Source organism: Phasianus colchicus, chromosome 7 (genome assembly GCF_987193195.1).
Source record: "Phasianus colchicus chromosome 7, bPhaCol1.hap1.1, whole genome shotgun sequence".
NCBI classification, from domain to species: Eukaryota; Metazoa; Chordata; class Aves; order Galliformes; family Phasianidae; genus Phasianus; species Phasianus colchicus.
The window spans coordinates 15,955,601-15,975,983 of NC_143442.1; the positions used below are offsets into that span (position 1 = coordinate 15,955,601).

Here is a 20,383-nt window from a genome sequence, read left to right on the forward strand (position 1 = left end):
GCGTCCGAGGCTCGTGGCGCTGCCCTTCCGCCGCCGCGCGCCCGCGCAGCTCCACGCGGGGCTGGAGCCGGGCCGCTCGCGCTGCGGGAGAGGTCGCGCGAGGGCAGCGCGGGCCCCGTCGGGGCGTTGGGGTACCGTCCGCGGGGACGCTCGGCTGCCCGGGCCGTGACGCGGTACCGCCCCGCGCGGAGAAACGCGATCCCGCGCCCGCCGCCCCGTCCGCACCGGCCCGCGGACGGGCCGTGCGACGTTAGCGACACCGACGCCGGCAGCCCTCGCTGTCCCCCGCCCCGTGGGGGGCGAAGGCCCGGTCCTGCCGCGCGCCGTGCTTCCGCGCGCGGCCCCGCTGAGGTGAGCCCGCGGCCGCCGAGTGCGGGAGTTGCTGCGGGTGCCTGATGGGTCCGGGATGGGCACGCAGCGTGCGACAGATCTGAGCCAAATCCCCTCCCGTGCCTCCGTGATAACGGTGTTCCGTAACTATTCCTGCGAGAGGCTGGAAGAGAGAAAGGCTGCACAAGGGCTATTTCCTGTCGGTAGGTCAACCTGCTATTATTACAACTGATTATTATTGTTGCTGTAGGTGCGGGTGCGTATCCGTCACACCTGTGTTTGCTGACACCTGAAGGTGTTTGCGTGCCCCCGAGCGCAGCACGCGGCTCTGACCCGGTGCGCTCCGTGCGGCTGAAGCAAACCCTGCCTCTGATTTGTCGGAGCGGCAGCTGACTGCGTGCGTTTCACGTGAAGTGTGATATTGCTCTGTCCACGCCGAGCCGGCTTTTAAATTAATTAATCTGGAAAATTACCTGGTCAATTGCCCCTCCTTTGCTTTTTTAAACTAACACAAGTCGAGCTCCGAACAAGGTGATCCGCAGAAAGTAATCCAAAGTTGTTTTGCTAATACTTTCTGCGACGCTTCACATTAACGCTGTACGGAATGCAATACAGCCATATACGCTCTGCAGATTTTGCACGGGTACGTTATGCATATTTGATGACACATTGCATATTTTAACAAGGTTTTTAATGACTGATTGAAATGTTTGCTAAGATATTTTTTAAGAGCTGGAGGAGAAATGGTTGTGGAAAATGTGTGTAATAGAATAGTGATAAGGATGGGAGGGCTTTGATTGACAGCATGAGGAAGCAGATGGATGACTAGGTAGGTCAGAGGTAAAGATGCCTTTGACAGCTTTTTAAGTTCCTTTGGCCATTTTGGTCCAATGAATCATGCAAAACATGTGTACATTACTAAACTGATGTCTCCGCATCGTTTACTGTTGGAATCCTCATCTTTTCAAACCCACCCTAACCTTCTTTCATCACCACTTGACGTGCTATGTCTAAACTAGATTGCAAGATCCTAAGAAGGCAAGAATCTGTCTTGTATTACTTGTCAGCAAAAAAAAAAAAAAAAAAAAAAAAAAAAAAAAAGGAAAAAAACTCATGTAAACCTATGGAGCTAGAAGAACAACCGCGACAGATTGGCAGAATAGGCGTAAGGTGGGACACGTTCTTCTTAATTTTCGCTGTCTGGTCATCACTTCCCTCCCCTAGGTAGTGCTTGAGGGAGCTGTGGTGAACAATGATTTTTTTTCCCCCCAGCTGGCATAAATCTGGATCTTTATAAGACTGATAAGAATCCTAATTGCAAAATTTTCCTTTTAACATTATGCAGTGAGTTCTGTTGCGATAGCTTTCCTTGCTGTCTGTGCTTTCAGGTGCTTTGTATGCCCCTCACAAATTACTTTGTCAACTGGAAATGCTCTGGTTTGTCCCTGTGAAAGGTTACTGATTTTGGAAATCTTATTTGAATTGCATAGGAGAATTTTAAATTCACTGAGATACAAAAATAGAATGTCTGTGTACTGGGAAAAGCAGAAAAAAAAAGGATTTTGCGTGAAAGTATGCTTTCCAGGTACTGTTTCTGGGCAAAATGGATCCAAGTTTTCATTTTAAGTATTAAAACTTGTCATGGTTGTGGTCTCTGGTGGGGAAGGTGTGACTGGCTAGGAGCGGGGGGCAAAGTCAAAGAAAAAAATGGAAATAGCAGAGTGATAAGTAGATGGAAGGCAGCAGACTGTTTGCATTCAGTGCCCCATCTTCTCAGCTAGATAGATGTAATATGTTTGTAGTGGTCCAGAGAGCCACTCAGCTCAATGATAACATTTTGCGCATTTATCAGAACGCGTATTAATTTGGGAATCCACAAATAAAAGCACTGCATCACCCGAAAGCTTTCCATTTGTTCAGATTTGTGCATCTGAAATATGTGTGTATTTTTGAAATGTGCATATATGCATGTATATCTTGAAGTTTTGTGCATAAGCGATGTTTTCCTTCTTACAGAGACAGGACAATCATTAATTCTCAAAGACCCAAGGCAGCCATTCCTGATTAGGTACAACTTCTGGCCTGTTAAAAAAATTACACAATAAAATTGGTGATGTTTTATTCATGCTATCAGTGCAGTTCTCCAGGGTTGCTGTGTTTCTAACATGAAGGGGCTGATATGAGTATGAATGGCCTTAATATGACTTATTTTAGATCAATTAATTCTTTTTCCCCTGAATTTGAGACAGAACGGGTGAAAACTTCAGGTGCATTCCTTCTGTGTAGAAGTGTCTACACTATTAGATCGTATTAACGAGCATTTATTTCTTAAGCTTTAAATAAGAAACAGCTGGTTATGACTTTGAATCTGTTTTAAGAGACATTTTAGGTAAAATGTTGATAGCTTGTAAATGTGTATTCCTGCCTTAGTCTCTGATCGTGCATGCAAGTTCATATGTGTGAATAATGTAAAGTAAGAGGTCAGTCCTACAAAGACTATTCTCTTGTCTAAAAATTCACAGACATAAATGTTTTCAGGATCAAGGCCTTTTTCGATAATTGTGATATTCATGTACCTTGAAGTGACTGACTCATTTAGAATACACTTAATAATTTGATTTTTTTTTTTTTTTAACATACTAGAAGCACCGCATTGATGAGTTACCCAAGCACATCAGACAAGCTCCCACTTCAATCATCTGTAATACATTTTCTGGCTTGTTTGGATCTATATACATATATACATATATACATATATACATATATACATATATATACGTATACAAATTTTAATTTTCTAGTCCTGGCACTGACACTGAATTTAAACTTATTTTTAAAAGTCACATCTTAATTTCCACGGGGCATGCTGATTTCTGTAAGCAGGCTTTTTCCTCGTTGTATGTTTAGTTACGCATTGACCATTTTTGTTTATCCAAAAGCCGACAGCATTGGTCTGGAACTGAACGGGAGACTACAGCACCAATATTTGCAGCCGAGAGAAAAATTCAGGCTGCAGGAAGATGTCCTAGTTTAGATGGAGACACCCACCCACCAAGAATTAAACTGAAATGACAAATGTAAATTAAGAAATGCTTTTGGTGATCGCTTAGCACCTTGTTACAGCCTATTTACCTTTGTGGAAATGTTAACTTAAGGGGAGACATAATTTACCCAGGATAGACTACAGCTCAACCATGGGCTCTCCATCTGTGGGGCTCTTCTGTTGGAGGTGCCGACACAGTACGGGGCTGGCTGTGCTTGCTGTCTGCCTGGTGACACTCGGGGCTCATTCTCACGTGTGGCCATGTCTGCTGGGAACCCCACCTCAGGGCCTTACAGCAGCACTGCCCTTCTGACTGTTGCTCTGGCATCGTTGTCTGCATTTTATTAGATTCGATCTGCGGTGCAGTACCACACAGAAATGACTGCTTGCTGCACTATGTTCTCTGTCATCAAACCTTTACAAAATTTCTCCCCTCCTCGCATTGCCACCGCTTTATCACTGTTCTTCTAAAGCACCCTCAGCTTGTTGTGTTAGCAGAAGAGAGCATTGGACTTGGATGAGCTGCAAGGTGCCGAATGAAAGGTAGAAGGTTTTGCTTTCTATTGACAGATTCTGCATCAAGCCATTGAAAACACTGCATGAAGGGTAGGGGCATTGTTCAAAAGGCTCGGAATTGTTTAGTAGCCTCTGCTAAGATGCGATGAAAGTCTCACCGAGAAACGTGAGGTGCTTCTGAAGTCTGCTTGTCCTTTTGACAGCTCTTTTTCTTGGACATATTATTGAGCAGTTTCTTCAGACACTAATAGAGGATTGGTATTTTTTGTATATATTACTTTTAAAATTATCTCTGATTAGGTTACAGGAATAATTGAAGCTTCATTTGTGCTTATTGTCAAAGCTGATTTTGATGCTTTAATTGTCTTTATAGTTAGATCAAAACCAGTCTGGCTGATGTATGCTGTGCAAGAATTCTTCCCCCTTTTAGGGGCAGTATTTAGGCCACCAGGATTCCTTTAGTATTAAATAAATGTTCAGAAGTTGAATGGGAGAAATTAATCAGATATTTTCACTCTTATACGTGTCAAAAATTTTGCAATGTCAATTTTTCTTTTGACACATTTTAGAGTCTTATTTAGAGTAGCTCTTTTTCTCCTGTGTTGAATAGGATGAAAAACCCCGATGTTAACGTTCCCTGTTGTATTTTTAAGCACTTCAGTGTTTCAGTCAATGTATTTACTTACATTGTTCACTTAAAATTTTTGTCTGATAATCTATATCAATGGATACTGTTTGAAATGTTATAATTTTTAATTGCAATCTGATTCATTTTTATAAGTAGACATAAACTAAAGAAACATGAAGTGTAACAGCAGAAATAAAAACTTACCATGATGACACATGGATGTAAGATTGCTTCAGGAATTCATTTCACTACATGCCACTTAGGTGGATGTAGCTTAAAAGGTCAAATCCACAGAGGTCCATTGGCAGCATATGCTCATTTTTGCATGAAAATAAGCTCGTTTTACATTATACTGGAGAAATAACCCAAATGATAGTCCCGTTACAGTGTGAAGTTCGGCAGATACATGCATCGATCTCTTTAGGATGAGTACCTATGTCTGTTTTGCTCTGGCAGTGTTGCCTGTTGTGGATTCTGGGGTGTTTTTACCTCTTGGGAATGAAAGTGCAGTTCTGTCACCACGTTCAGATTTCCCACTGATAGACGGTCAAGGGCAATGCTGGTGCTAAATACATGCTCTGCTAAGTGGTACAAGTGTATTTAATTTTGACATTATTTTGATACCTACAGATGCACTGGATAAGGATCCAGGAATGTTTAAGTCTACTCTGTGTAACTGAGTCTTTCTTTGAGGTTGGGTTTGCTGTCAGTTCAGTGTTCTGAAATCATTTGTGTGGAATGGTGCTGCTGCAGGGGAAAAGCAGCCTGGTGGGTGGGTGTGAACCTAGGGCTGCAGCAACCCGAAAGTCCCACTCAGAGGCAGGTGGGCATGGGATGAGTTTGCCCGTAGCAGGAAAGTTCTCCCCAGAGAATTGTTTAGGATAGCTCATGCATTGCTGAATGCCTGGCTGATGCAATAGAAGTCCCTGAGCTGACGCAAATACACCAGACCAGTAGTCCCCAGGCAGCTTAGGTCTCCTTCTATGGAAGATCTCCAGAGGTTCCATGAGCTCCAGCCTCTGCCTTGCTCTCCTGCACCTGTTTCCCCATGGTTTCTTCCATGGCTGGTGCTGTTCAGAGCCTGAGCATGTGGGCGAGTGCTCTCTCCTTTTATGGGGGACACTGTAACAAGGGCCTTTTCTTACTCAGGATTAGTGAAGAGGAAGAGATGCATGGAAGGCTGTTTTCTTTTGCATCCAAATGCTTTTATTTACATTTACCAGGTTCCTTGTGGTTGTAAAGCATTTAACTCATATAAAAATACATATATTTTTATATGAGTTTGTCTGTATATGAGTTTAACCTTAGTTAACAGGTTTTCTTTGTTAATTTTCTCCTAAGCAGCAAGTAACAGGAAACTCCTCATATGACAGGGGTTGCATTATAATTTATAGGCCACTGTTGATCTGAACTTGATTCTTTAGAACTTACTTATTACCTTTGCGTTTCTAACATTGTTTTCTAAAAGATGTCATCAAAAGGATACCTTAATAATACATTTTAATTGGGTTATTTCATATAAAACTTTTCATATAAACTTTTAAGAAATTCTAATCTATTTTGCAGCTGAAAGAGTATATCACATCTACCTGATTTATATTTTACCTATGGGATAAGATGTTCACCTTTTGCATCCTCTAATAATTCAGTATTTTTCTTCTGAATCGTAGGAGGATACTGTAGCAGCAATATGCTTTTTTTCTTTTCTTTTTTCTTTTTTTCTTTTTTTCCCTAGGGTTACATAGGCATGCTATTTTGCTTGAGAAATATTGGATTTTATACATCTTATCCTTCTTTTTTCTTTACTGTTTTTCACTAAAATGCAGTCGGTGTAATGAAGCTTTAGTTTATATTTTGCATTTTTCCACATTGTTGTAGCCTCCTACTTAGGAGCAACTCAGTTGGAATTTTACTCCAAGACATTACTTTTTTTTTTTTTTTTTTTTTTTTTTTTTTTTTTGGTGCGTGTGTGTGTGTGTGTAAGGCTGAGTATGCATTGTACACAAAGATCAGCATGGTTATTATACTTACAATACCCTCTGCAAAGTTTTATGTTGTATTATATGCTTGCAATGACAACCCACAGCTGCTGTGAGGCTGGAAATTTTTCTTGAGCATCTCCACTGTCGGACTGAGGGGTGCACATGTATGAAAGCTTGCATAGGTATCAGCTCTCATTGAGTTCTGTCTAGATTTGCATTCTAGCTGTAAATCATGCAGCTGTGTGAAGAATAGCCTTTGCAATCTGGGAGATGCATTTCTAGATTCTTTTCCAGTCACTGTTACTAGAGGCTTTGTTTCTGACAGTTTCCATTTTCGGATATATGATACAATCAGTTATTGTGCACCTACTTGCTGAAGCTAGAGGCTGTTTTTCATCTGTTCATGTTACAATTAGTTATGTAAATAGCAACATATGCTGCAGTGTTCACCCTGCCTTTATAGAAGTGTTGGCTCAGGCTCTGCTTAGAAGTTAGCTGGCAGAGGTGGTTGGTGCTTTGTGGCACAGACTCTGAAGACAGAGCCTTCTTCATCAGTTTCCTCTCGGGTGCAGTGTTTTGTCTGTAGCACTTGTTTATACACCAAAGCCAATACTTTCTGGAAGTCAGACTTTCATGATTCCCAACATCTGTTTTGATTCATGTGTAGAAGTATGTGGGTAATTGCAGGTGTGCTATTGGACACCTCCCATCTGCATACGTTATTCCATATAGGTTATTTCTTTAAGTTTGAACTTGTGCTTCTTCCTGATGAGTTTGAAACCAGCTCTTTAGTGAGATTTGGAGGATGGGGGCATCTAATTAAACTGCATTATTAGTTATTCCCATGTAAAAACTTTATTATTGTAATCTCTTCAATATCATAAAACATTCCTGTGTCTTCATGCAAAATGCCTCAGTTAGAGAGTCTGATTGAAAAGGTAGGTTGGCAAAGCAGCAAACTGCAGATGATATTTTAGGAGTGCTCACATGCACTTGGTTTTTCAGTAGGGCTTCTTAGTAGACAAAGCATAAGTTTCCATTGTTGGAGCTAGAGAAACTGGACAGATTATTATCTAGTAGCTTTGCTCTGCCCCTCTGTACAGTAGTCATTCTTTAAAGATAATTTTGGTTTGCAGTGTTTTATATTGTGGCACTGCAGGATATTTGTTTGATATAGAAGCTCCTCAGAACTCACTAACAAAATTAACTAAATGCTTTATGTAACTCTGTGCCATTACTTGTATCTACGTGGTAACACCATACTGCCAAGGGCATATGATAGTAAAGCAGCAGTGCGATAGTCAACAGGAGCTTAATATCTGGGACAAGATTGAATTTGGATGCTGTGAAAAGTCTCTGAAAAATAATTCAAACAACATTCAAGTGGGAATTCAAGACTCCACTGTGGATTGATGAAAAGTGTCCTTAGATATTTTGAAGTTTACAGACTAGCTAACATACTCATATTTAAGGAGTAGTTTGGAGTCTGTTGGATGCATAGACTAAAAATAAAATGTGCTAAGTGAATATATTTCCTAATAAGACATCAAAATAATGAAGCTATCATAGTCTGAAAGGTAGTAAAGAAAATCCCGTAGTACCGTAAAACTGTATTGGAGGAAAGGACACACCAATCAACAGGCTGTGCAAACAGGTTTTCATCAGCATCTTCATCTGATATCTTCCATTAGGATCATTAACAAATAGTTACGTAGATGAGATCTTTTGTTTTAGGGAAGACCAAGCGTTAGTCTTTGAGCTGGAAGATTTTAATTCCGGTGTAATTTTACTTGGTGTGTGCATTAGGCTCTTCTGAGGATATGAGGTTTTGTTAGCAAACATCTCCTCTTCTGTCATACGTGAGGGATTCGTGTTACTAAAATTCTGAACGCGTATGGTGGCTCTTGAAAGGGTAAATTCCAGTTATTAAGTGCTCCATTGCTACAATAGCTACCTTTTCACTGAGATGTTGATAGCTGTGCTAATTAAAATTACTTTTTCAGCCCTCAGCACAACTTAAATTAGTCTTTTAAAACCTTTTTCCATTAAGCAAATGTAACATCTGTGCATAAGCAAATACTTTAAAACAAACTATAATTATGTTAATCATATTATTGATAAGGTAAATGCTCAATATTGAATGTAGTAGCAAGGATATTAATTTGACCTGATCAACGAGTTAAAATGCTATTTCTGTAAGTATTTTTTTTCTTTGAAAGTCAACCTATTCTCCAAATGTACTTAAAATGTTAATAAACTATTAAATGAACAAGTAACACTATATTCAGCATTTTTACACCATTTCTACAGTGGATAAAATTGTAGTATAAAGTTGGTGTATACTCGATAACAATTTACATGTTTATTTTACCATCTGGTAAATGTGTAAACGATATTTTGAGAAGCACATTTCAAATTCACTTTAACAACTTATCCCCGACAATATGTATCCTATCTCATGTACTGACTAGAAGGATTTTGAAAACCTCTCAGAAAGAAATGCAGTAACAAAACATATAATTTTTTTAGTGATGCTTAAGATCAAGCTTTGCGTCAAGCAGAGGTCTCACTACTTGGGAAATATTGTGGTATGACAGTGGTGTTAAAGAGAGATTTCAGGCTATTTTACACACCGTGGTATAAAGATATCATATCATCTTCCCTAAAGAAACCATAGGGTGCATAGGTAGTAATAACAAAACAAATACAGTTTGCTATGTTGTTGTCTAACTGTATTGTATCCTTTCCAGGGGGTTTGAATTTGCTATCTCTTGTGTCTAAATATGGGAAGCTCATTATTAGAAGTGTTACAATGAACCCCAAGTGAATTGCTTTTCTCGTGTACTTTAACAGCACTTTGACACTGCAGCCTTCTGCCTTTTTATTTTAGTCTTCTGTTTATTGGTCTCTCTGGATTAAATTGCAAGCACTTTCTTAAATATAACAAACTAGAGAAGGTTCTGTTGTAGCTTGGCTTTTGTTCACTCTTTCCTAGCTGTTACTAAAGTTAGCTGGGGGAAGCAAAAAACCAAAAGGCTTCCTTTTCTCCTTCTCTAACCCCAGGAAAATTTAAAAAACCCCGTCCTGAAAGCAACTCTGCCTGGAGAACACCTCCACACTAATTACCATCTGGCCAATCTGCAAATGAGGTTTGAGAGCAGATTTAAATGTAGGCTCCATCTAGTCTGTGACTTGTATTAATCCATTAGTATTTATGAAGGGAGTAGAAAACATTTAGGCAGCTAGAGAGAAGGCAGCATATTAGCTTTTGGAAATCTAGTTAGGTACCCATTTGTTCCTTCCTTGACCTGGAACTTGCTCAGCAATGCTCCCTTACTGCCTGTAGCAGCCAGTTTTCCTTGAGTACAGATGTCAAGGATTTGTGTCTGGGTGAAAAACAAACAGGCAACATTCTTAAAACACCTGCTAAAATGCATTGGTGAAAAAAGATATGCATAAAACCATTTGTTTAAATTCTAGTTAACTCCTATATCAAAGTTAATGAATTTAAAAACAATATTTGTTTTCAGTTATGTGCTATTTCAATGTGTGGGGAGAAAATAGTGATAATAATAAACCACAAATTTAATCTTAAAACATGTATTTGCATTCTTCCACAAGCTAATTAAGCACACTGAATTTAACAGTACTGATTTGTTTAATTTAGACATTAAATGCATTTCACTAATGAATTTCAGGTTTAGCAGCTTTTTTCTCTTCCCTTAAAGAAAGATTAGACAAGACCTTTTTTGATTGTAAATCGGCACAATCAAAGATGATATAATTGTTAGCAGGCTGTTAAATTTTGTTTTTCACCTGTCTTCCTTTTGCTGGCTGCTTGTTCTGTCTCAGTTCTGTGAAAAAATGCTGTCAACCTTATGTAAACAATAATTTATTATTTTGTTTTAAATGAAAATACAACCCAGGAGCCCTTTCAGCAAAAGAGCAGTAGCATTTAGGACACGTGCTATTCTAAGAGGTCTTTGTACAATGTCTAATCACTTCATAGGTAAAATCCTAGCTGAAAATGCCTGGAACACACAGAATCAAATCTGAGTTTTGCAAAGCAAATAGCGGTTTTTAGTATATACTGAAATTATCATTTTCTTTAGATAGGCTACTGATAGCTGTTAACGTGGAAGTAAATGTCCAAGCAATTGCTTAGAAGTTTGAAGTGACTACTGATTGGAATCATCTGGAAGAAATGGGCAACACCTGGAAAACCTTCTTGATAATGGTCTACAGCTATTTCCTGAAAGGGCTCAGGTTTGAAGGTATGTAATTCATGGGCTTAGCCTTGAATATTGGAAAGTTTTTCTGTAGTGTGTTAGAATTTTAATATGGCAATTTTCTATGAGAAATAACTTTGTACTCTAAGTATTTGCTGTCATACATGGTGCTGGACAACACCAGGCAGGAATGTGCCCGTTACCCTATCCGTGATCATGCTGACCATGGTGGACTCCGAGAATAGGTCTTTTGGCTTTAAAAGTATAAGCTGTATGCTTAAAATAATGTTTGCTTTTTAGTGAAATATTATCCAATCTCACTTAAGAAAGATTAATTAAAAAAATGACCTTTCAAAAAAGTGAGTTAAAATTATATGCTTGGTTCTCATATTGTTAATAACTGGTGCTCCTAGGCCTCAGAATCTTCTTCCCTCCCACGCTTTTCAGTTTGTTCTCTTATTCCCAAAAACTGTAAATATCATACTATGTATTCAGTATTCAAGTTTTGAAAATAAAATTGTAAAATAAAATAAGACTTTTTGTTTTTATGGGTTTTGATGTTGACTAAAATGGATCTTTTAAAGTGACATAAATACATAAGTGCAGATTAATACATTTATTTTAGACTACCATATGGAAAAACTTGTTATGGGGGCATGTGGAGCACAAAGCCAATTAGAGATATTATTGCTTCTTACTGTGGGCCATTGCCTTCTTCTCTATGTTCTGTGGAAGCTAAACTGAATAGCTTTTAAGGAAAATATTAAGCTAAGTGTATTGTCATAAATTCTCTCTATGTACTCCTGTTCTTTACTGACAGTCAAATTTGCATCAAAGAACATGACTTGCTGGCAGCTTAAGTAATTGGGGAAAAAAGCAGTTATTCATACGGAAACAAGAGTTGGCTCATTACAGCCAATCACCTGAACAGCAAATGGTATGACTGCCAATAGATGGAGAAAAAGGCAAGTCTAGTGGAAAATAGGAGCATTTAAAGGCCAAGAAAAGACATATGGTCTGTCTATGCTTGCCTTATATGCACAGAAATTATATATTAAGCTACAATTTAGCCACTACCTTAATGTGAAAATTCTCCATTTTTTTTTCCCCATCTTCATCTTGGGAAATTTAACAGATTTGGTTAGTAATAATTGACTTTTGCTTTTGTGTCAGTATTTGAGTTCTGTACCAAAATGCTACCTGCACTGACTGTTGTCTGGTATTTGATTCTGTTATGACCCTAAAGGATATATTTGTGAAGAAAACTCTCTTTCACAGCAAATGCAAATGTGAGTCTGTTCTGTCCTTTCCAGGTGTCCGTATTTTCATGCAAATAGACAAAAGAAGAAAGCAAATCGTTCTTGATGGCTGTTTTTCATAAGGTAATCTCGTGGTGGTGGTATGAAATGATTTACATCTTCAGGAACAGTAAATATTTTTATGGTTATCTCATTTGTTGTGTCATAATTTTAATCGATTGGCAATGTTTTCCTTTACTCTTTAAAGTATATAGTAATATTCCTGTCATGAAATAAGAGTCCAGATTTATCTATGAGTTTCAAATATATTGGATGCATTGAAGTAGATACCTGATAATCTTCCTGATAATCTTTCTGGTAAGGAACTAGTAAAAGGTTGGAAATACAGCCTTCTAAAACCCATTTCTCATGTAGGCACATCTTATGTAAGAGATCAGATTCTGGGATGTATAAGAGCAGTCTGAATTTTAAAAAGATTTTATGTAGTCTAAGGTCTCTAAGGTAAAACCTCATAACATCTCTCTCTTTATTTTTTGTTTTTGTTTTTCTTCACAAGCTTGTTAGCTTTTCAGGTTTTTGTTTTGTTTTTAATTTTAAATAGATTCCTTATTATGACCCATTCCAGGGTATGCATTCATATGGAATTCTTCCTTTTTTTTTTTTCTTTTTTTTTTTTTCCTGAGGCTGTGCTCTGAAATCCAGTGGTTTCTACTTTCCAGACAAATACTCATACATTAACCCACTTGGAACCCCCAACATAATCTTTATGGCCCTAAATTCTCCATTTTCTGTATCTGAAAGAGGTACTAACATTGTTATTTCAGGTTTGCATTCATAGATTCTAGAAAAAGTATTTTAAATACCACCACGTTTCTCTGAAAGTAAGAAATACAAATGTGTTTTGACTCCTGAATTCATTGTAGCGTTATAAGAGTGATGGAGTTTACATTTTTGTTTTGGAGGAAATTTCTGAGTTAATGCAGGAGCAGTGGATGGAAAAATTATTATTTTAAGTGGCTTGCATTTAAAATTCGATGTGATAGATGTTATGAAAATCATGGAATTTGGAGCTATATGATGCTATGTATATTCTTATGTGACATAACTACATCTACAGAGTTTCTAATTGGATCCCGAGGCATGATAAACTTGCAGCTCTTCCCCCTACCCTTGCCATCGTTAGGTCCTTTCACAAGTACTTCTGTTTTCCTCCCTCTGACCGCTTCTTTGCGGGTGAGTGACCTGCTGGTTTCATTTCCCTGTCTCATTCTGCACAAGCACAATAAAATTGTCTTAGCTGGTGATCCTTTTGACATGGAATGGCAGAAGTGCAGCTACTTCATACAATTTGAATCTGGCACACGTCCTACAAGGGGTTATTTTGGGATATATGCGGTGCAGGGTAGAGAGAAGTAAATGTTTGCACAATTCTGAAAAAATGCTCTTAAGAGAAGTTCTTATGAAAATACTATTTATTCTGGGATCACCCTGCATTTAAAGTAGAACAAAGTTTATTTCAGGAGGTTCCATCTTAATAATCACTTTTATCCACATCCAAAAATCACTCTGTAACTCTCCAGTAAATTCTTAACAGGTAAGAGCAACCTAGGAAACAGGAGCCTTCCCCTCAGAAGAGTACATTGGAATCACTCATTTATTGTAACTCCAATTAATGATATTAGAAGTTACACTTGTAAATTCCCCCACGCATTAATGAGAGCACAGATCCCTTCAATTCACTTAACCATCTTCCAGTTACCTGGCACTTTCCCCATTCCTTGCAAGATCTCAAATATTTAATTAGATTCTTAAAAAAAATATTTTATTATGTTTTTGAATTACTTTTTTTTTTTTTATCCCCCACCCTCCCCCCCACCCTTCTCCTTCATTCAGTTTGTTGAGTTGTAATTCTTGTTGGCCTGATGCCTTGGCAGCATTCAGCAGTTCTAATTGCCTGCATAGTCTGGCCTAGTCATGGAGCCTTTTAACTTTCATTCAGGCTTCTAGCAATATCAGCCTCACTGGTCACAAGCTTCCCACTCAGGTTCAATTCGCAGCCCTTTCACTGATTACTTGTTATGTATTTAAAGAGCTCCATACTGTTTATTTCATTTCCTATTTGAGATAGTCTGTTTGCTTAATTTTTTTAATGTTAATTTAATTTTAAACATATAGGGCTGTCTTCCTGGTCAAACAAGCCAGAATTTTGCATCCATATGTTACATTAAATAATAATAATACAACAAATAATAATCATCACTTTCTACTTCTACAGTGTCTACCATTCAATGATCTGAAAGCATTCTTCTTTTACAAGTGGTAAAATGGTATCAAGAGACATGAACTACTTATTAAACATTATGTATGACATCTGTTACAGAGCCAGACATAGGACTGAGTAGTTTGGTTTTCACTAATAGCAGCTAGTCTTATAATTGCAATATGCTATAGCAATTGTTAGGTTAAAATACGCTTGGATTGAATGGGTTGTACCCTCATAGAGAGATGCATAAGTGCATTGCAGAGGTGTTCTTACAGTATCACCTTTGATGGTGTGCTGTGTAGGATGCATAATAGAACGGGTATTCACATGGACTCTGTGAAACTTATTAGCTTCTGTAATCATAAATTATGTTGATTTGGAAGTCATTCTTATTAATCTGTAATTGACAAACCTGGTGAATTTTTGTCTCATTTTGTTTTCTGTGTGAAGATTTAGCATTGGCACTTCATTAGATCTCAGCAAGCTTCTGGGTTCCTATGGCTATAATAACTCCTTATATCTCTGTGGAGATAATATGTTGACATTATAACCTCTGCTTATATGATTTGAATGTGCCCTCTCTCAACGCTAGACAGCACACAGAGATTGATTAAAAATGGTCTACCACTCAGTTTTATTTTTTAAAATTGACAATACTCAGGAGAGATTAATGGCTTTAGTCTGTGAGGACTACTGGGACCTTGTCCATAGCCTCATGCAAGAATATATTCCCATGTATGTTTGCACTGCAGGAGTCAGTAGCTGATCCTTAATGCCTGTGCTTGGCTTTTAGGATATGTATGATGATACTCATTGTCATCACGTACTTAGAGGAAATGATTACATGCTTGTGTTCTTGTATTTCATTATCTGACCTTGGAAACAAGTGTAAAGAAAAAAACAATGTAGTAGTACCAATTGCACATGTGAGCAAAGGTCAACCAACTGAAAGGAAGCAGCTTTCACAACTGGCTGGAGAAAGTTCCCCGACGTGGTGGTGGTAAGCTTCATGATATTATTTTTCCATAATTTTCAGGAGTGAAATTAGATTAGTCTCTGATGTGATAAAAGGATTGCTAGGGTCTTCATAGGAATAGCAAGGTGAACAAGAAAGGTAGCAGCAGAGGTATGTGGAAGTAAATGGTTATATCATATGCTTGAAAGAAGTCTTAAAATGGAATCTGGTTGTTTTCCTGAGGCAAGAACAACTCCAACTGTGATCATTTCTGAAAAGCAACCTGTTTGCTGCAGATACAAGATTTCGTTTGTAAAATAAACCTATCTGGTATGTCTGATTATTTTATATTTTTCTTTGTTTGATTAGTATGTATACTGAGCTCAGTGTTATGCATAAGTTGGTGCTCATGGATGCGTTTGGGCTTCTCTTGGATAAAGACTGTGTGGGCTTTTGAACAATAGTCTGCCAAGCAATTTATCATGAATCCTAATTGAGCAAACAGTTGTTCTTTTTCTCCAGCAAATACTGTTGTATCCACATTATTAACATAGTTATGTATAGTTGCTTTGAAAATCATTCTTGATTTGAAGAATTCTAATGCTTCGTACGGTGATTATGCAAAAGTCTCATGTATAAGCAATACCGATGTTACTGGAAGCGCCTCATATAGAGTCCAAATATAGCAGATCAAATCAAAACTGTGCTACATCTTAAGCAACTGTTGACCCATTTCCATATCAAATTGGTTTCTGTCACAGAAGACTTTGCTTTTTCTTCTAGAGATATTTACTTGTGCTGTGCTGCTCAAGCAAGGCAATGGCACATTTTATTCTAACATCACTTAATAATGGGTCAATTGATTCCTAACACTGCTTGTTTATCGACACCTTTCTGTTTAAGAGAGTGTCATAATGAGAAGCTTGTTCCTGCTTTGTAGAATGCGACCATACCACCAATTCCTGAAATATCAGCCGCTGTAATTCAGCACATGCAGAAAGTCAGTGCAAGGTGCCATGCCATGTGCGGGTTGGCTACTGGTTGCCTTGATCAGCTCAGCCCTAAGTCTCTAACTTACATAAACGGTGGGGAAATTGCTTTACAGATTTCACTTTGACCTTTGTTTATCCTCCTTTTTTTTTTTTTTCTTTTTGAGGGGGAGGGGAGGGGGGATCAGAATTGCAGAATTAATAGGACATAGCACATCAGTAAAATTTCAGAGGCTGCTATAAATACCTAGAGTAGGAAGAAGGTGAGCTGTTAGTGGTGTGACTTGTTTGTGTCACTTTGTTAGAACATTAGCAGTATCTTAATATAGATTTTTTTTTTTTCTTTTTGCTTCTAATGATACATTCTTTTCACCAGGAGGGGATGGGTAAAATTTGCTACTGCTGTTTTTCTGGCATTAACTCCAACTCCCTTCTGCTGCTCCCTGCAGCTCTCCCTGGCATGGCCCTGGGCCCTCTAGTGGACCTGCGCTGCTTGCAGCAATTTCTCTGCCAAAACACTGCTTTTGTTGCTATGTTGTTTGTTAGGGCTACACTACTGTATGTGAAAATTGACACAGACAATGTTGCTGAGTAGTAAATCTGAGATTCATATATTTTAAAGCAGCATTTATTTCTTGCACAAAGTATGTAACCTCGGCTATAGGCCAGACTATGCAGTGGTCCTGGCAGAGCCCTTATTTTAAATAATATGCTATGCTGAACAGTATCAGGCCACGCCTACAGAATCAGTTACTTATCAGTGGTATTTGAACGTTTCCACTTCAAAATATTAGTGATTTACTTTTTCTGGTGATCTACTTGTTTTCTTTTTCATGTGTGCTGTTCCCTAAAATATAAGCCTCTTTCAAAATGTAAGCATTATGGAAAATGATAAACAATGAATGCAATATATTGTTTAGGTGGTCAGCATATTTATGTACGTCAGTAACCATTCAGGTATTTCAAGTATACAAGAATATCATTTGTAAATTACTGTATTTGCCTTTCTTTAGTCTTTCCTTTGAAAAGGGAGCCCTAGTCACTATGGAGAATAGTGCTGTTAACATAATAGTTTTCTTTAAAAGCCAAACTTCTCTGATGGAATACTTTCATGTATCACCTCCCAAAAGAAATTTCCTGTCTCTGTCAGCAGAAGCTACTCTTTCCTTCTGAAACTCAAGATCATTAAGTCAAAAATAAAAACAACAAACCTGCATGGCTTTGTATCTCACATCACAGGTGATGCCATTAGAAAGCATAGCTGTTTCTGTTACAGTGCCAGGGCATGGTCCAGTACGAGCTGATAGGTGTGGGAATTTGGTATTGTACAGATTAGCCTAAATCACAGTGTGAGCAGGCAGGATACAGCCTAATTCTGAGGCTTTGGAACTCCTGGTTCACACAGAGAGAATCTCTGGAAGCATGGAGCTGTTAAGGGGGCCAGTGTCCCATGAGGTTGATTGCCAGTCCTGGCAGGTCTTGACAATAACCTATGATGGAATGTTTTCACATCAGAGAATCAAGATTTGTTGAAAAATGCATTTTTAATGGAGATAGTTTGATTGAAGAAGCAAGAAAAGCCAAGAAATGTACCCAGTTCCCAGATGGTTCCTTGCCAGCTTGGTATTCTCTGCTTCCATGTTTTTGATAATCTCTGTATCAGGATGATCTCACAACTAGAAAGTTTCAGATCTTGACTTCTTCCCTGTCTCACTGATAGAGCTCTTATGCCTGAAGGATCTGAGTTTCTTGTTGCTTTGGTCCCTCTCAGGAGCCCTAGTCACCTGAAGGTAACTCAAAAACTGTGAGGCTTTGAAATTACTAGGCAAGCCAGGGTTTATCTCATCAAGTCATGTTTTAACTTTTGTTTACTGTGATCAATTATATTAATGTAACACTAGTTTTTGAATGCTACAGAAACAAATCTTACCTTTGTCGTAGTATTCTGTGTAGTCTCTGGTGGCAGACTGTTGATGTGTTAGATGCACTTTAGAATTTTATAGCGAATACTGATTAAGAGAAGCCTGAGTCCAGGCTGTGTTATTGAGCCTTTCACGTCTGTAAGTTTCAAATCTGCCTGAAAGAAGAAAAACAAAACAAACCCTTTCTTAAATCAAGGGGTGTTCTCCAACTGAAATTCTATTACACATCAGCAGATACAAATGTTGTTTTCAGTGAACTCAATTTGATGGCTTTTTTGAGATATTCCACTACACTTGGCAAAATGAGCAAAAAAAAAAAAAAAAAAAGTGACATTGAAATTTTCTTTGGAATAAATAAAACATAGCTGCTATTAGCATTTAGCTTTGTATATGATAAAAACTATTTGTGTTCAAGTTTGGTGATGATACAACTTTGAGTCATTCTTAAACCAGAGACATGGGTCTGAATCACAGCTAAACAAGTCATATTTATTGTTTTCTTCAAGGATCTTCAGACTGGCTTTATTCAGTGAAACTGAATATGCCACATTAGAGCACAAGCAGATGATTACCAACAATGTTTATTGATGCTACCACTAAGAAAAAATGGCAGACTGATATAAAATAAAGAGACTTAGCAGATGGGATATTGGCATTTGAATTGGTTAAAATAGATTACTGATTTTACCCCAAACCTGCCTTTTTATGAACATTACGGTATTGTTGCTTGTGGCAGAATGGTAAATCACTCATTCCTTATAAAATATCTATTGTTATGCATGCAAGGAATATTTTATTATTGGGAAAATATAAAGCAGTGATTTCTAGTTAGAGCTCCTGTCAGTACTGACTTTAGACATAAGCTGTTAGCACAGAAAGTTAGGTAAAACATTTGCTGTTTCTAGGCATCCTCTTTCAGTAGAAAACCAGCAAGAATAGATCTGCAAACATAATTAAATGCATAGCTCTGACTGAAATTGATGGGAATTAGAAACAGTGTCACACAGCTGGCATTTCACTGAAACCTGTAACTGAGCAGCACAGTATATTGCATGAGCCTGAACTTGGAAAGCCCTGGTAAGGGACAGAGCAGTGATCTGGCTCAAGTTGTCTGCTAAAAAGTGAACACAGGTAAAGGATAGTCCTAGGATAAGTGTAAGAACTAAGTGGAATTTATCTGAATTTGGCTCTAGGTTCCTAAAATGCTTGAAGATTTTGGCTGTGGTAACTCTCCCAGACTCCAGACTAGCGTGAGATGGCATGCAGTCATTAATTAGCTCTCTGGTATTAAGATGTAGCATTTTGTGCTGCGAGTATCCAGCAAGTTCCGCAGCTGCTATCTTTATTATCCTCACCCTATACTGGGGGCCAAGGCATGTCCTTTACATGTAGGTCATCAAAATGGTGCTGACTCACCAGTATTTGCTCTTGTGGCTTTTGCACTAGATACAGTTCTTAATGTATTTGAATTAAGTGACCCTTAGTATCCAGGATGATTCATCACAATTGCCAATGCATATTTATAGCAGCAAAAATTCATTCAGTGCTAGTCAAGGAAATCATGTGTGAATTTAAGTCCAGTTGGCAAGGTAATACAGTATCTGAAATGTTGGCTGTGCAGCAGCTGTCATTCTATGCCAATCTATTCTATCATACAGTAAGCAGGTGGCTCACACATATTGTTTTTACTACATATCATTTTAATTTTGCAATGTCTCACTGAAATAGGAAATGTGTGCTACTGATTTCAATAAGATTTTCTTTATTGAAGCCAGGAGAGCATGTTAATAGCATGCGGCAAATTACAGTGTAGTTTGAGTAATACAGCAGCTGGTGAACCTGTTTATTCCCCTTGGCTATAGTTGTGTATCAGTTTTAAGCGCAGCTAATTAACTTCTATTCATTAGCAATTTTACATAAATTCAAGTAGAAAAGAAAATACATGCCCCAAACAATCAGTTCCTTTAGCACTGTTTTGTGATGCTGTGCTTCTGCGACCCAGCTTCTGTGTTAGACATGCGTTGTCCTGAGGCCAGCCTAGGGGGGCTGTCAATGCTCTTCTGTATTTCTGAGACTGGTAAATTTCTGAGGTCTTATCTGCTGAAGAAAATGTCTCGATACTACATGTTAGTTGTTGCATGTGATAATGATATCTTGACATATCTTAAAGAACAGTTGTCCTGATACAGCCCTTCGATGTTTCTTGACTTAGCAGGACTAGTGTTTTTCAGGTGAGTCTGGCAGGGCAGGGAAGAGGCAGTGTCCAG

General features: G+C 38.3%; 1 protein-coding gene across 2 annotated transcripts in view; it reads left to right on the forward strand.

Annotated features, from left to right (window-relative positions):
• The first annotated feature begins 159 nt into the window (after nt 1-159).
• Nucleotides 160-20,383, forward strand: part of SLC4A10 (solute carrier family 4 member 10) — a 189,254-nt gene continuing 169,030 nt past the window's right edge. Inside the window, exons 1-3 of one of the 2 annotated variants that reach the window (XM_090143851.1) lie at nt 160-533; nt 10,612-10,773; nt 12,042-12,110. In XM_090143851.1, the coding sequence (XP_089999977.1) occupies nt 12,093-12,110 (18 nt within the window). In that variant the 5' untranslated portion in view covers nt 160-533; nt 10,612-10,773; nt 12,042-12,092. Of the gene's footprint in view, nt 534-909; nt 974-10,611; nt 10,774-12,041; nt 12,111-20,383 lie in introns of those variants that run through there. The other variant, XM_090143852.1, reaches the window with a different exon arrangement.